General features: G+C 43.6%; 1 protein-coding gene across 4 annotated transcripts in view; it reads right to left on the bottom strand.

The window, feature by feature from the left end:
- Window positions 1-2,660: 2,660 nt before the first annotated feature.
- Window positions 2,661-17,085, bottom strand: part of WBP1L (WW domain binding protein 1 like) — a 50,812-nt gene continuing 36,387 nt past the window's right edge. For all 4 annotated transcript variants that reach the window (XM_028730420.2, XM_028730417.2, XM_028730418.2 and 1 more), the window contains exons 3-4: window positions 6,101-6,262; window positions 2,661-4,961 (exon numbers count right to left, since the gene is read on the bottom strand). In XM_028730420.2, coding sequence (XP_028586253.2) covers window positions 4,219-4,961; window positions 6,101-6,262 — 905 coding nt within the window. In that variant the 3' untranslated portion in view covers window positions 2,661-4,218. The remainder of the gene's footprint in view (window positions 4,962-6,100; window positions 6,263-17,085) is intronic.

Here is a 17,085-nt window from a genome sequence, read left to right as displayed (position 1 = left end):
TAGATGTTAATTATTCCAAGTCAATATTGCCCCCTACAGAGGAACAGCTTGTGCATTATATTGGGGAAACTTGTTTGCACAAATGCGTACAAGAAATTTGCACTAAAATGCTGGTGAATTTTCATTGGGATTTTTTAATTTATTTTAACAAAATCACAAATTGCTGCAAGATGTAGAGAGCTGAATTTAAGATTGGGAAAAAGGAGAAACAGAGAGATCCTCCCATCCAAAATAAACAATCATAAGCTACCGGCTAGGGAGCAACAACGGAAGGCACTGGCATTAAGGGCTGCCTAGAGCAGGGGTCAGCAACCTAAGGCCCATGGGAATCGTTTAACCTGCCCACGAGCTGCCCCTGAACTGAGCCGCCCATTCGGCAAGTCCCCGCGTGCTGCGCTAAGCCAGCACAGTGCGGCATGGGGACTTGCTTCCGTGGTGCCGAAAATCACGCCTGCGCAGACACCAAAAATCACGTCTGCACAGATGCCGGAAATTGTGTCTACGCAGACATAGATGCCAGAAATCGCAGGCCTGCATGCGATCCGGGCAACGGAGAGATCTCCGCTGGAGTGAACCGGCCCAGGCAAGGTAAACCTTGCTGACCCCTGGAGAGGCACATGGCTAGCTGCTGTGGGGTGGGGGGGAGATGCTGCAGCCTTGATCCAATTCAGGATCGCTTCCAAAAGTTCATTTGCTGGCCTGAATAAAGGTATTGTCCGACTTGCTCTCCGTAACACATGCTACTACCAAAATGCTGATAAAACTATTGCCAAAATGCTCAGCATGTAGTTTGGCAATCAGCCAAAATCAGGCTTGTAAACCAAGAACTGATGTGTGCTGCATGTGGCTTTTTATGCAATGGAAAATAAGTCAGCTAATAAGAAGACACAGGATCCCTACATTTCAAAACTTCTGTGTGAAAGCTGGGATTTTAAGGATCTTTTTCTTCCTTTAACCATGATCGGGATATATCTTTAAACAGGCAAGTAGCATTTTCTAAACGATCTGGGGAAGGAACTTTTGCACAGCTTCCTGTTGTCCCTTTTATCTTCTTCAGGAGCAGAAAGGATATAGGAGTGTGCAACATTAGCTCCAATGATTGACGTACAGTATGACGTCTACAGCAACCTGGCAAAAATACAGGGAGAGTGGCTTGTTATCCTTGCTGGGAAAATGAGAACTCAACCCTAAGCCCACCCCTGAGTCTCAGGGAACCTCAGCTAGATGAAACAAACCCCGGTCTGGATTGGAACCTGGTCATAGCTCTGACACATGGAACAACACAGCAACTTGATGGAACTATAAACATACTTTTTTTTTTTTAATTTCCACCATGTAATTTGAGTGCAGAAAGTGGGTTTCCTGGGCAAAGAATCTGGTGTTTGCAGCAGTTTGATAGTGCAGGGTTTGAATACACAATGAAGAGAGTTTCAGGAAGTTTCATTTTTCTGTTTTAACATGGAACTCTGACATTTCTCTGTTTGTGCCCCATGGAAAGCTTTGAGCACATATTGAATCTGCTTTGGAACACATGTACTAGCTCTATAAAATCTGAAACCATCCTTGTGCTGCAGATGTAAGCATAAGGAAATGTGTGGGGTTCCCAAGGTTTTAAGTCCACTGAGGAGTGTCTTGACCCAGCAGCAAGGTAAGATGTGTCTCAAAACCCCAACCACAATTTGCAAGTGCTCAACGTTCCACCCAGCTCCTGCATGTGTTTTGAAAACATCAAAAGCAACCCAAATATCAACTGAAGAACAGAAAGCCTTATTGTCTCCATCTGGCATGCAGAAAGGTGCCAACTGGATTGCAGATATAGAGTGAGGTTTTCCCACATCTGAGAGTGAGCTTAATTCCACGAAATAGAAGTTGGTTTTGTGAGAGGGGTTGAAACTCAGGAGAGCTGAGGACTTGGGACAAAGGGGTTTGTTCCTAGGAGCTGTCATCTCCCTTATTGTGATGATTTTAGTGGTTATCAGGCTTTGGTCTGCTGTAGGCTGTTGTCTGCAGTGAACATGCACAGTAATATATCCACCTTTCCCCTGAGCTACTAGGATAGTGCTCTGCTCAAATAATTTGCTCTTTTTATGTAGGCAGAGATGGCTCAGGGCATTTGGGTAGCAGAAAATCTAAATGTGTGATGTCATAGATAGCATGATCTGAACTTCACTTGGGTTCAGATCCCTCCTCAGTCATGAAGATCACTGGGTAAATTAGAGTCTTTACAGGATTGTTGCTGCCCTTTAAGCGTACCCTAATATCTTCTGCAAGGAGCATGTCACCTTGCCTTGGCAGGACATGGGCTGGGGAACCTGTAGCCTTCCAGATGTTGTTGAACTCCAAGTCCCATCAGCTCCAACCAGAATGGCCAATGAGCAAGGACGATGTGACTTGTAGTCCAGTAACATCTGAAGGGTCACAGATTCCCTACCTGTGGCACAGGCGATATTTGAAGGAAGTCAGTGGAGAGGAGCACCAACACCTCCCTTGTATATAGTGAAACATAAAGATGTGCTCTCACCGTGTTAATCGTATAATTCTGGACATGAGTTAAGTTCACTTTGAAGTGCAAAAAAATAAAGCCCCAACCCTCTTCTTTCGTCATGATATATCTCAACTGCTCTATCTTTCCCCAAACAAAATGAGACACAGTCCATGGATTATCAGAAAAAAGGCATTATATTTGGGCTTACATCATATTTCAAACTGATTTTGGTTTCAAGCAATCAAATCTGAAAGTCTATTTTATGACATAAATGACCCAGACAACCGTAATTAAAGAAATGGGAAAACAAATCTCTATCACACCTAATATAGAAACCAAGGCTTGCACTCTTCCACAGGAACGCTCCAGGGAATGTTAGTTTCAGCTGCTTCAGTTTGTTTCTTTTCCTTCCCCCTTGGGGTTGTTACTAACAAAAGCTCCACTGTTTGTTTAAAGCAAAGCAACAGTCATTTCTGTTTTGTTTTTGCAGTCTTACAGCAGCAAGTTTCGTATCACCAGTAGGAAACACACATGCATGTACTGCAGTCAGACACACATACACACTCACAGACGTTATACAGTAGCCTGTTGCCGTATCAAGAGAGAGAAACACAGACACTCTATCCTTTTAAGTGGTCACCATTAGGATCATGCTAAACTTGTGGACTAAAAAAGAAAGAAAGAAAAAAGAAAAATACTGCACAGGTCTTCCACATTGAAGCTGCAAGTTATCCTTTTGCAGTGGATGGAGTTCTTGCCTCCATTTGTTCAACAAGCATCGCTGAAACCTGAAGGCACGCTGGCCAAAAAGACAGCCCTGTTGTGTGTGTTTGGTTTTGTTTGGTTTTGTCATTTTAACTAGCGTGCTGGCCTAAAGTTGCAAAGTCCCTGTTCTGTTGCATTGTAGCACACCTATTGAATGAGATTTAGAGACCACAGTACTGGAAAAAGGCAGGTCCTCTGCCAGGAGTCTCAACTCATAGTCATCAACTGAAGGAATACATTTGCCTTTCTTTTTCCCCCAAATAAAAATAAAATTAAAGTCACCATCCACAACCCGCTTTTTGCATAAACTGCTATGTTTCAGGCTAGCAGTTTGTTTTTTTCTGGAAGAAACTGGTCCTTTATAGTCACCAGCTTCAAGAGGGGGGAAAAAGTCCTACGGGTTGCTCTAACCAACAATGCACCAGAGAGTACAGCACTGTATCAATTCAGGAAAAAAACCCCAAAGCCCACCCACATCTCTCTGGGGATTCATTTTAACCCCTCAATGGCACTGACCGGGCAAACCGCCAGCGCCCTCAAATGCCACCGGCTTCTGGGAAGACGCCTGGGAAAGAGGAGGGAGGGGGAAGAGATACATGAACACTCCTTGTTCTCACAGGGTCAAGTTAAGTCTTTCTGATAATAAAATAAAGCAGGTATTGAAAACCTTTAAGAAAACAACCAACCAAGTAAACCGTCACCAAAATCAGCAATAGGAAAAGTTTTTCTCTCGTTTGTTATATGTATAAAAATGATCTCACTCTTAATCCTAAACCCTAACCAGATGGAGGCAATTAAGGGGGGGGGCGGGGAGGCAGGGAAAGCCCAGAAGCTTCTGCCCCTTCCTCCATACCTATTATTTAGGGGTTATTCCCAAAGTTACATCTGAAGAAAAAGCTGAACCAACTTGTTTTTGGCTGAAGTCATGTTTATCCTTTTGTAGAATATCCCTTCTCGCTTTGCTTATTTTAGCTGGGGGAGGTATTGGCATGAGAGTTTGGCGAGTCCTGTTCGTTTATGGTGTTCAGGAGCACACAAACAGGCTGCCGGGGGAGGTGGTGGTGGCTGTGCTCTTGATGCTGCTCATCCGGGGCATTGAAAAGCCCTTCTTCCTCATCTCCATGGGGAGGGTGGCCACTGCAGCTATCGCAGAAGTCCATGGGCCCATCATCAATGAACCCATCCAACTCCTTGAGATCACCATCATGGTGGCCCTGGTTGCAGATGCAGATTTCAATGCCCGAGTCACCGGTGAACCTTCGGTGTCTGCCCGGCGTCTTGTCTTTAGCATCGGAGAAGGCGTTGTTGTGGTCTAAGCTTTCCGAGTTGTAATCCTTAAGCAGTTCCTCCTTGCACTCTGACTCCTTGTCGGAACAGGGCGCGTGGTTGGCCGTCTCTTCCAACTCTGCCCCACTGCTGGAGTTCCTTCGCTCGCCACTTGTTGCTTTGGTGGTTGATCGCTCAGCTAGCAGGGTGGACGATTCGGGGCTCCCGGTGCTGGAGGAGGCAGTGCTGTCCGTGTTTCCATTATTGCTTCCTGCTCCTGACAGAGAGCCTGTATGGGCTGGCTGTAGGTTTCTTGTATCTGGTGCTGCACTGCCGCCGCCAGGTGGAACGCATTGCTGATGTAAGGCACTATATGGTGGGGGAGGGGTCGGAGGTCGGTTCACCACTTCCTCATAGGGAGGTAGTAAATAATTTGGCAAAAATCCTAAATGGGGAGGCAGGGAGGACAAGTTAACCTCTAGATTACCTAAATAGTTCCAACTTTATAAATGTTGTCAGAAAGCACAATTGAAAGTAATTTAACAACACTTTGGACTTAACTTCAACAAATTATATTAATAATAATAAAAATTCCATCCTGATTTGGCTAAGGAAGCAGTCCATTTTCCATATGTTACAGCTGGAAGAAACTAAGGCAAAGCAGTGTGTAGTATTCAGAGGGACCTATGAAATTAAGGAATGTTACATCCCAGAGTCAACTGGGAGCTGATTTAAATTGTCTTCCCCCTGATTTTGTGCAAAAGGAGAGAGAGAGAGAGAGAGAGAGAGAGAGAGAGAGAGAGAGAGAGAGAGAGATGGTTCTCTCTCCTCTATGTAGCATTTTCTCAGTTGTCCTACTTCTCTTTTTCCATTGCCTTCTACTAGGTGGCTAATGTTTTTATTTTGTTTTTTGTTTTAAAGTAATAAAGTATTAATTAAAATTGACATGGGCAAAATGAAGTAGCATCACCCATCATTACATTTATTCTTGACTCAAGAGACCTTGGGTGTGTTGCCCCTCTGCCACACCACCATATTAGCTATTCTGTGGTGCCTCTTTCTTAGAGACACTCATGTTGTGACAGCTGCAGAGGAAAAGGTGTGGGAAGTTTTTTTAAAAAAAAATCTCAGCCTTGTCACTGCTGCCGCTACTGCGCAGATTAAAATGTGAAGAAATCTGTCAATCCACTTCCTCCTTTTAAGAGTCTAACCAACCACTAGAGCTGGAAAGCACTGGAAAGCACTGCTCTACAATGTTCAGAGGGAAACGAATTCAAATCTCTCTCTCTCTCTGTGACCCAGAAATTTATCCACAAGATTTAGATTGTGCCCCCACTAGTCACAGAGTTATCTGTGATTGTGCTTCAAGCTAGCGTAGCCAAGGTGACAAGAAGGACCGTGTGAAGTCTCCCAGCATACTGCAGTATACTACATGGTCCTCTCCAGCCACCAGCAGACATCTCTGCACCCATCCCCACCATCTTTGCTGTGAATCTCTGTTGCGTCCATGACCCCCACCCAATATGCCAACATCTTGCTCTTTGCTCTTTGAAAGGCAGCTTGCTCCTTGCATGCAGTACATACGGAAATAAAATGGCAGGGTGGAGTAGTTATGAGCTTCACGATAGGCAATCAGGTTAATCTCATGCTGCCGTTGTTGTGCCTGAAGTCTGTGTTTGGCGCGCCGATGATGGCAGACACAGCAGCAACTCAGTATGATGATGATCGTCCATACTAGCCAGAACCCTATGGAAAAATCAAGAATAAAAAAGGCGGGGGGGGGGGGGAGAGAGAGAAGAGGAATTTTACTAAGAGTGTTTCTTCTTCAGGAGAAAGAGGTTTCAAAACTATGAAGCCACTGAGCTGGCCTTTTGAAACAAGTGTGCACCTACTGCCAATCTTGGCACAGGTCACCGTAACAGGATATGAGAGGCACTTTTCAGAGACACAGACTCAGGAGATCTCACCCTAATCTCCCATATATGCTTCAGAAGTTAGGAACCTCAGGCCCACAGGTCAAATGTGGCCCTAGGGACCTTTCATAGCCATGTCCCTCACTGGCTGTAGTTCACACCATCCTTGAGTGTTTTCGTGCCTTCTCTTTGAAAAAAAAAATAAATAGTTCTAGGTTAGAAAGGGGGGGGGGGGGAATAAGAGGTTTATAAAGGGATACATGGTGTGGAAAAAGTGTGCAGGTATATGTTTTTCTCCCTCTTGAATAACCCCAGAACTTGGGTCATCCAATAAAATTGACTGACAGATTCACTTCTTCACACAATGCATACTTAATTTACAGAACTAACTCCCACAAGATACAGTGATGATCACTTTACTATGCAAGTAAAACAATGATAACATTAAAACATTAAAAGGCAGCAAATAAATGCTGAAACTGTCAGTTTTGAGTGCAAAGCCAGAAATGTGTGAAATGGGAACAGCAGTTTGGTGCGAGAAAGCAGTGCTGAATCCCAACTACTACTGCAAGTGCCGTTTTATTTTGCCTTCGTCTCCCAGCCTGTTGCAGATCTCAGATTAGCAGCTGAACCACTCTGCTGCAGCTAAGAACATAAAAAAGGAAACCCATGGCACCTTACAAACCAATTCCCACATGTACTGTGCCCCACACGTTTCCAGTGATGAATGGCATATTTTGAATAAGTCTGTGTCTGAGGAAATGTGCCTGATTTGCTTAATATATGTAGCAATTAACTGATTTATCTTTAAGGTGCTATAAGGAGCTTTATCTGTTAGACTGCTACATGGTTCTACATCTGACTGGTCCTGGGAACCAAAGCACTTGAACCCCAGCAGACACAAGGAGGTACCATTATGAGATCTGAGTCAGTCATTGCCAAACCACCTAAATGCAGGTGTGAGTTCTGCGTTGCGCAGTTGCTTTGCACTGACAACTTGATAACCTAGAAGCTACTACACTCTCAACAGGAAAGCTGCAACCGTATGCTTAAGTAGACAGACAAATCCCCATTTATGCAGGGGTTAAATTCTGGCCCCCTGAACATAGGTGAAATGTGCACAAATGGGGAGCACCCCACTGCACCTCCAGGTCATGAGCAGACCTTTCCCAGAGACCAAAGAGGATGTCCTCTTTGAGCTCTAGGGCAAATCTCCTTGCAAGCTAGAGGCACAGTGGGGTTTTCTGGCTAACAGCTGATATGCGGGAAAGCGCAGCAGCAGTAGCTGCAACTCTGGCTGGTGAGGAGACCCTCCCCAGAGCCCAAAGAGGACATCCCCTTTGGGCTCCAGGGAGGGTCTCCTCGCAAGCTGGAGGCTCTTCAGGTCTCTCGCCCACCCACCCACCCCACCTCTGGGTTTCCAGGGCTGTGCGTATGTGCGGTCACGTGTGAATTGAACATGCGTAAATGAAGGGAAGCCTGTTTAGTTCTGATGAAGAACACCACCCCTGTTTTCTTACAGATTCTCAGGATGGCATCCAACTTTGCAAGAAGAGTGGGAATATGGGGGTGGGAAGCATCATCAAATACAAGAGAGAGGGGAAGTCAAGCTTCGAAGTCATACTGAAAAAAATATGTGGGACTTTAATAATAAAAAGGTAAGTAGACCTTACAATCCTAATTAAAATGATTCCCCCCCCCCAAGGAAACATGTAAGGCATTATGCCATTTTATTAAAGTTCTACATGTTTTTTCAGTACCAAAGGCTTCTGTCTCTCTCTCCTTTCATTTAGTTTGCAGGACTACTTCAGATAAAACACATTTTACAGGTACAGGAGCTGCTTTCATATCCCAGGTTTAGCCTGCCAAAAGCTACTGAATTTTTTTCAGGCTTAACAGAGTGTACAAGTCCATTAAAAAAGAACTGTTTTATTTGTTTACTGGGATAATGTAACCAATGTGTCTTTTTGACCACGGTGGAATCTACACACATATTAAAAAACACTGTGAAAATGCTTTTTAAAAAAACATTTTGGAAAATACATTGAATTTGGCATAGCTCACTGTTGCCATATAGTGTCACATTTGTATATTGCACTTTATAACAAATCAATTCAATTCAAACCTTTATTGCATTAGCAAACAGCCATAGCAAAATAAGACAATACAAAAAAAAAGAAAAGACAAACTAGAGACAAGCAACCAAGCAAAATTGAGGCGATTTGGCTGGCGTAGTGACATTTAAGTTACCCGAAGACAATAATGCAAAGATATAGTAGCCAGCGCCAAAAACTAATATGCGGATATATATAAAGCACAAAATGGCCCCAGAACAGATTCGGCATATTGAGTTAAAAGTAATAAAAGAATTAAAACAGGTCCAGGTCTAGGGCACGCTACCCTGTCAGAGTAGCCCTGAGTTTCAGAGCCTGCACTATGAAGATTGCCACCCCACGTGAAATTTGGGGATTTGCGTCCACAAGAAGCGATTTCAAACAGTCTTCCTTAGATGTAATGGTGGACGGGATCAAAAGGAGGAGCTTAGATCTTATTGGCTCATAAATAGGGCAGTAGAAAAAGAAATGTATGAAGTCCTCTACTTCATTCATTGTGCATGGACATAGACGCTGGGTAATAGGGGTCTTAGAGTAAATCCCCTGCAGGAAGGCCGTGGGTATAGAATGGAAGCGGGCCATAGTAAACGCTCTTCTCAAATTGGGCTCCGTCAGGTCTATCAAGTAGTTGGCAAGTGATCTTACCACTTTCACTTTAGGGAGCCACATGGAGAGGCGAGCTGAGGTGGACTGTGCCCGGTCCATGGCCTCGTCTCTTGTAAGAATCCAGGCCCAGATTTTATGTTTGTCCCAAGAGGACAGCGAGTCAAGATCTGGGAGAGAGTAGCGTGCAGTAATAGTCACCATGGCCTTGGACCATTTATTGCTTTGAGAACACGTTAAAAAGGCTTGCCTGGCTAGTAGGGAACCTGGGGCATTGATTAATTTACAATAAAAGCTAATAATTCTAATGTGGGCTCTCGCAACAATGGAGGGGAGGCCCAGTTCTGTTCTTAACTGTGCTGCAACCGAGCCCTTGGGGAGACCCAGTACCTTCCGTGCAAAAGAGTTTTGTAGAATCTCCAGCCGTTGTAGTGTTTTTAAATTCCACCCCCAGATTTCAACCCCATACAGTAACATCGGGAGGACTTTGCTGATAAATGCTTTTCTGATTGGTGGAACCAGCTGGCCGCCTTTTGCATAGTAGAATTTCTCCAAGGCTTTGATGGTTCTGCGGGCAGCCAGGATGGTTGTATTTAGGTGAGCTGACCAGCTAAGCCCATGCTGAAAAATGATACCCAAATACTTGAATGCTGAACAATATTCAATAGAATGGCCCTCAAAATTCCAGAGTGACTTCCGAGTTTTCGTGCCAAAAGTAAGAATTTTGGTTTTGGCGAAATTAATTTTAAGGGAGTTGGTATCACAATATGTCATGAGCCCTCTGAGCGTGTTGTTTAAGCCCAGCTTGGTTAATGACAGTATCACCATGTCGTCCGCATAGAGTAATATGGGGATCTTGAGCTGTTGTAAGGAGGGGGCAGATTGATTTAGGGCCTTCATAGTTGTAACGATGTCATTGATATAGAAATTGAATAGAAAAGGGGCCAAGAGGCAGCCCTGTTTGACCCCTTTATTCAGAGGGAAAGAATCAGAAAGAGCTCCCAGAGGGCCGAATTTTACTCTGGCCGATATGTCATTATGAATTTCCATAAGAAGGAGGAGGAGTCTCTTATCTATGTTGGTGTAACTAAGCTTCTGCCATAGCCTATCTCTGGGAATGGAGTCAAAGGCGGAGGTCAGGTCCACAAAAGCCATGTGTAGTTTGCAGTTGAACCTGTTTAGGTATTTATCAATCAGGGTAAATAGAACAAGACATTGGCCAGATGTGCTGTGACCTTTACGGAAGCCAGCCTGTTCCGGATGGAATAGCTTTGTTTCTTCTGCCCACTCGATTAATTTCTCTAGCAAGAATCTAGAGTAAACCTTGTATGATATGTCCAACAGGCTGATAGGTCGGTAGTTACGCGGATCTTGTGGGTCCCCCTTTTTATGTATTGGGATGACTATGCTCTGTTTCCAGTTAGGTGGAATCTTAAGAGTAGCATTAATGGTGGTAAAGAGAGATGCTAAGATAGGGGCCCACCACGACTGGTTCGATAAAAATACCTCAGGTGGTATCATATCCTCCCCCGGGGATTTATCCCCTGATAGCATGCTAATTAGTTGAGTACATCTCTCTGGGGAGACTGGCTCCCAGGTGGGCAAGGCAGATGCTGGAAGAGTGGTGACTACATTTACGTCGGAAGCTGGGGCGGAATACAGCTGAGCAAAGTGAGAGTGCCAGCTGGCTGCTGTGATGTTATTGACAATGAATGAGGGGGGTCTTAAACCTGCATTAATTAAATTCCAAAATTTCTTGTCGTCACGGGTTTTAATGGCCACTGACAGAGCCGTCCAGTGTTCTTTCGCAAAGAGCAATTTCTTATGTTGGAGCAGCTTCTTGTAGTATGAACGAAATTGGGCTAACTCCCTGATTTTGCTCTGAGTGCTGTCTGATTTCATGTCAGACTGAAGAAATCTAAGCCTACTTCTGCACTGTTTACATTCTTGGTCGAACCAAGTTTGATTCTTCCAGGTTAGAATCGCACGGGAAGGTTTCGTAAGTGAAGGGAGCAAGTAGGCTAGAATTTGCTGGAAAATTGAGAAATGATTCACATTCATTGTTAACAGCTGAGCTTTCAGGGCTAGGATCTCAGGGGAATTTAGGAGGACTTTTATGTCTTGCTCCAGGTAGATGTCCCACTTCTTACGTCCGGGGGCCAAGGTCAGTGAATCCTGGAGGTGTGGTGAGCTGGGAGGCCCCAGCTGTGTGTGGTGGAAGGAGATGGCAATTGGAAGGTGGTCACTTTCGGTTCTGTTGAACACATTGAAACAATATGCCTCATCATTAAATGCTGAGGAGGACCAGATGTAATCTATAACACTTGCCCCTCTAGATCCTAGAAAAGTATAGTATCCCCCGGACCAATCTTTGGGTGTGCCGTGCAAGCTGTGCAGCCCACAGTTTATAGTGAACTCCAGCAGTATGATGCCAGCCCTATTAATGGTCTTGTCATGTGAATTCCACGTAGGAAACCACTCCTCTTCTATGAATAATTGCGACTTATCAGTGAATAAGCTTATATCTGCTCCGATTCTGGCATTGAAGTCCCCCATTATAAGGATCTCTGACTTTGGAAATTCAGCCCCAGATTTATCTAGAATAAATCTTAAATCCTCCCAAAGCTGATTTGAATGAGAAGAGGAGTAGGTAGATGGATTGTACAGGTTTACACATAAGAATTCCCCAAGCGAGCTGTTAGTGATGTGCAAAGTTTGAATGTAATTACTCTCTAACCAAAAGATAGGAGAGATATTAAGTTGAAGCTCCTGCGAAACAAATGTTACCAGGCCTCCACTAGGGCGCCCATACAAATGTGTTTTGGTCGCAGGAATCACAAAGGCGTCATAGCCCGGTAGGGATGGGGGGGGGGTGAAGATTCTAAGCACCAGGTCTCTTGTATACCCATAATCTGGAATTTCGCTAAAAACTCTTTCATATCCCCGTCATCCTGTTTGGACGTCCATCCCGCCACATTCCAGGATAGCACATTAAAGCAATTTGAGGAGGGACTATGTGCTAGTCAATTGCTCTGGTTGCTGGTGGGAAGGACATTGCCAAGGGTCTGAGACAGCGCCAGGCGAGGTACTACCGAAGGTATCGAAGGGGTGGTGAGTTGATTGATGTGACCAGCAGGGTCTTCAATAAAACCTGAGTTGTCTCTTTGCACAGTGGCTTCCTTAACGTTTATATATTGGCTTGAAGAGGTTGCGGATAAATGAGGTTCTACCAAAAGAGGTTGACTGGCAAAGGACGAGGATATAGAGTCATTTGACTGGACCGCACTGATTGAAGACTCCAGGTCAGGCATAGACGAATAGGACATTGACAGATTACCAGGATGAGGTGTGTTTGGCGCGTTGCTCTTTAAGGCGGAGGACGAGGTAGTTGATTGCAGATCTATTAGTAGAGGTGAAGGGGGTCTGCGTTGCGACGGTGTATGAGGAGCTTCCGCCAGGCAGACTGCCAAATCATCCGTTATTGGAGTCCCAGTATTTGGCAGGGGTTTCTGGGGTGTTAGCCCCTTCATAACTGCGTTCCTTTGATTTAATAGGTTGCTATGTCCAGGATTTGAGGAGATTTTCTCTTGAAGTACATGTGTAAGTTGCTGCTTGAGTGTATCAAGCCTGTTTATAACTTCCTGCTGTTCTACTAATGGCAACTCGCCATAGGATGAAATGAGGTCCCTCTCCTCTGAGGCATAACAAATCTAAAACATTTTATTTGCAGCTGTATAGCGGAGTCCACAATCGAAGTGGATTAAGATAGGGATACCCTCAGCCTATGCTTATTTGCAACTCATTTCTTTTTCGAACTTGAAGACTGAATAATTCAACGTCCTGCTAAAACAAGTGTTTCATCAGCGCAAGCATTTCTGCTTACACAACAAAATGACCTTCTCTCTCCTCCCTCTATGTGCTGTTGGGGGGGGGGGTCCAGGGGAGATGGGGAAGCCCTATTGAGCTGGCAGGAGCCCTTCTGCTGGCTCCCACTAGTGGAACTACATTGTTGAATATGGCCCTGAGCTCCATGTTGGAAAATGTAACACATGAAGACTGCTTAATTTTAACATCTGCTTTGATAGCAAGATATAAAAAGTATGTAAAGGGTGGCACAAATCTCAGAATAGTGGCTGCATGCTTGTCTCTCTAAGACCCCTGACCATTTCTTCCCATCTGCTCCAACTGTTTTCTTCCCTCGTATATTGGAAGCATTCTCAGCTTTTACCAATGCAGGACTGAAATCTGTTTTAAAGGTCAGAAGCACCTTCCTTTGAAGCAGCCTTTCTGAACCAACTGCCCTCCAGGTGTTTTGGACTGACAATTTTCATTAGCTCCTGCCAGTACAGCCATGGCAGCTGGGGGCAGGTGGATTGCAGTCCAAAAGACACCTGGTGGATGGCTGACTTACAAAATGAATAGCCCCGCCCAGAGATGTAAAGTGTCCAAACATTTCGGAGGCATGAAGAAGAACCACCAATCTTCTAAACAATGTAAAACAAAAAGCAAACATTTATATTTTATGGAAATTGAAATATATGCAGTACTCTTTTACCAAACCTAAACATATTACATAGCACCCAAGAGGTACTGTTGGGCATATTTATGAAATTTACACATGCTTTCATTTTATTAGAATATTTAAAATATAACTGATTTTAGAGATAGCTCTGCAAGCTGCTGTACTTAAGATGCTATGTAGCAAAATGCTGTGCATATTTATTTGTTCAGTGGGACACAGTAATCCCATGTAAATGTGCACAGAATTGCAGCCGAAGTATATTTTCGTTGGGAAGAAAGTTCCTTTTCTTTGCTGCAATGATGATGGATTCCATTTTCAAGTTTTACTATATCAACTTATAAACAGCACCATGCAGAAACAAAATAAATATTTTTTATAAAAACATTCAGAAAATAAACGTGCCTATATGTTGCAGGGATGGGAAACTTGCAAGATTCCAGATGTTGTTAGACTCCAACTTACATCAGCTCCAGCCAACACGGCCAATGGAGAGGGATGATGGGAGTTGTAGTCCCACAATGTTTGAAGACTACATCCCTGCTATATTGGAACTGAGAAGCAATAACTTGCTACTCTCTTTTTTAAAAGACATATTGATGTTACACTTTAAAATAGGTACTGTTTCACTTCATTGCAAGGGTCATAGTAACTGAAGATAGTCAAATTTACTCACCCTTTTAAAATTTATATCCTGGTCTACCTACCTAAATAAGATATCTATTGAAAAAACAGCATAACTCAAAGTTTATTTATCTAATCAGACATGCTTCATTAACTTGAGAAACTAAAATTGATCATTTGCACAAACTGAAACAAGCCTCTCAACTCTTTCCACATGTTATATTGTTCCACCTTTGTGTGCATGTACTTTCAAACATTGGTTTCATTCACAATACAGAAGAGAGGAATCTGAGGCAATGTTGTAAAAAAAACTTTGCCAGTATGATGCAGGAGAAATTTGGAAACTCCCAGACCACAGCCCTACACTAAATACCTGAATATGTTGTGTATTGTTTAACAATTGAATTTACTTTTATTAATTAACATACAACTGTGCCAAATGGGCTTCTAAGTACTTTACAATATATAAATACCAATTACACAACATCATTAAAATACATCGTCATTAAAGTGTGCAATAACTTTTCCTAACACCACCCTAAGAACACTGCCTGTTTGCCATGCTGTAATCATGTGTGCCGCTTATGTGCTGCTTACTTTATACTGGTCTACTTCGAGAATTGGCAGCATAGGTTCATTTCTTCAATGCTATAATCATGGCTACCATGGAATCCCAGACCTTAAGAAATGTGCAGCATTCTGAACTGACTGTATAACAAAACGGTCACATTTCTAGTCTGCCCTTAGTTAACAGTTGGTGTATAAATGTCTCTAATAAAGATTAATACAGTATCCTAACATGGATGTTTCTAAACTAAAAGACACCTGATGACTATTGTCCAGTCAGCAAGATTTCCTATTTGTTGAATTGCTAAATAAAAAAATCAAAAAAAAAAATCTGCAAGTTTCTAAGAATGGTTGGATGCAGATATTGCACAGTGCTAACAGTAGGGTCTCTGGAGAATACAGCAGTCAGCTGGCAGTGAGGCAATGGGAAAATGCTTAGCTTATCAAGAGGAAAACACCTCAAGGACCTGTGTTGCCAAGAAACCTTGCAAATTAAAAAGCATCAAAATCCCTGAAGACAATATACAACAGAGGTAGCTGGACTACAATTTGTATCATCCCTGCCCATCAATTTCCAATCTTAGGGTGTTTCCAAAGAGTGGGGTGCTGGGGTTTTTTTTTGGTAAACGTTCCCACCTGCTACCCACATGGAGGTTGTGCTAATCTCTGTACTGAAACCTGCTAGTTCAAACATCATAGAATTGTAGAGTTGGAAGGGATCCAAGTGGACCATCTAGTCCACCCTCCTGAAATGCAGGAATCTCAACTAGATAATCTAGCAGGGTTAGTGCCAGTGGCAAGCCCAAATCAGCAAGAATTGCACAAAACCCCTATACCAGTTGATAGCACTTTCTGTCACTACTTTCCTTCTCAATTCCATGTTAAGGCAACAGTGCAAAGCCCATAGATATTTTTTTTTGGGGGGGGGGTGGACGGACGGACTAGTGTTAAAGGCCGCCTGAACTTATGGCAGAAACAGAAAGCTGCCATTGCTCTAGTCATCTATGGACACGGAGTAGCATTAGGCCTTAGCAACAACCATATAACTTGGTCCTGGAAGATACTAAAATGGTTTCCACTCTTTTGGACTGCAAGTACAAATAAAGTGCTGTCTTGGGTTGGAGTTTACTTCCTTGGCAAACACAGAAAATATTGTCAGCTTTAGGAACCAGTAAGCCAGGGCTATGTATCTGATCTCAACAAAACAACAACAGCCAAATTATGGGAAAATAATTCATCTGGTATGCTTAGATAATAGAAATTTAGCACTTCTTTGTATTACATTTATTTTGCACAGCTTGCTCTGCTTCCAAGATGAAAGATTCCAGTGAGTTCAGAATTCATTAATTTTTTTAGAAAGGCTAGAAGGAGGGCAAGGTGGGAACATGGAGGGAGGCTGTGTGAGGAGGAGAGCAATGGAGCAGCAATTTGGAGGCAGGCAGGGGCTCAAGCCATGTCTCAAATCCCCACCTAGTTTTTGTGATTTCTCCCAATACTGTCAATGAGAATTTTTCAGCCTTTACTGTAATACAATACCACCTTTCTTGAGGAGACCAGGGGAAGGTCTATGGTGCTCAAAACTGCATGTGTTGCTGTCCTATAGATCCTTGGGGATACAACAACCAGAAGGATATATTTCTATGTTTCCCCAGTGGCAAGAATCCAAGCAAAGATCTCACAAAGGAAAGTGCCTTTTACTCTTGCAAAACGGGAAAACATGTTTTCCCCTTTAGCGTTCAAGAGCAGGAACAGAATAGTCTGCCCTAGAGTTCACAGTAAACTTGGGTAGATGCCACTGCTTTATTGGCAGGAAACCTCATTGCAGCTAAGCCAAAACATGTAGCAAATCATTTCTCTGCCTGCCTTAGAAGCATGCTAGGTGATGGCCTTGGCTTCAGGCTATCTGGCCCAAAAGAAGGTGAAATGGGACATTTTTGAGAATTAGTGTAGAGGAAGTGTGGGGCAGCTACTAAGAGCCTGTGCTTGGAACTGAGCTGCGAAAGGTCCTAGTTCAAATCTCCCCTCGGCAATTAGCTGCTGAACTGCAGGCAGCCTTCTTAAGCTAAGCAACTGAGGTAGAAATGTACGCAGCTAATTATGGCCTTAGGGCATGGATGGAGAACTGGATTTGACTGGTGGACAGGAGTATTATCTCATCGACCCTTCACAGGCCAAGTTTGACAGGTGGGTGGAGTATGCCAGCTGTCAGTCACCAGAAATGACCATGAC

Source organism: Podarcis muralis, chromosome 6 (assembly GCF_964188315.1).
Source record: "Podarcis muralis chromosome 6, rPodMur119.hap1.1, whole genome shotgun sequence".
NCBI classification, from domain to species: Eukaryota; Metazoa; Chordata; class Lepidosauria; order Squamata; family Lacertidae; genus Podarcis; species Podarcis muralis.
The sequence above is the reverse complement of the archived record's forward strand: the minus strand, read 5'-3'. Positions and strand labels throughout refer to the sequence as shown.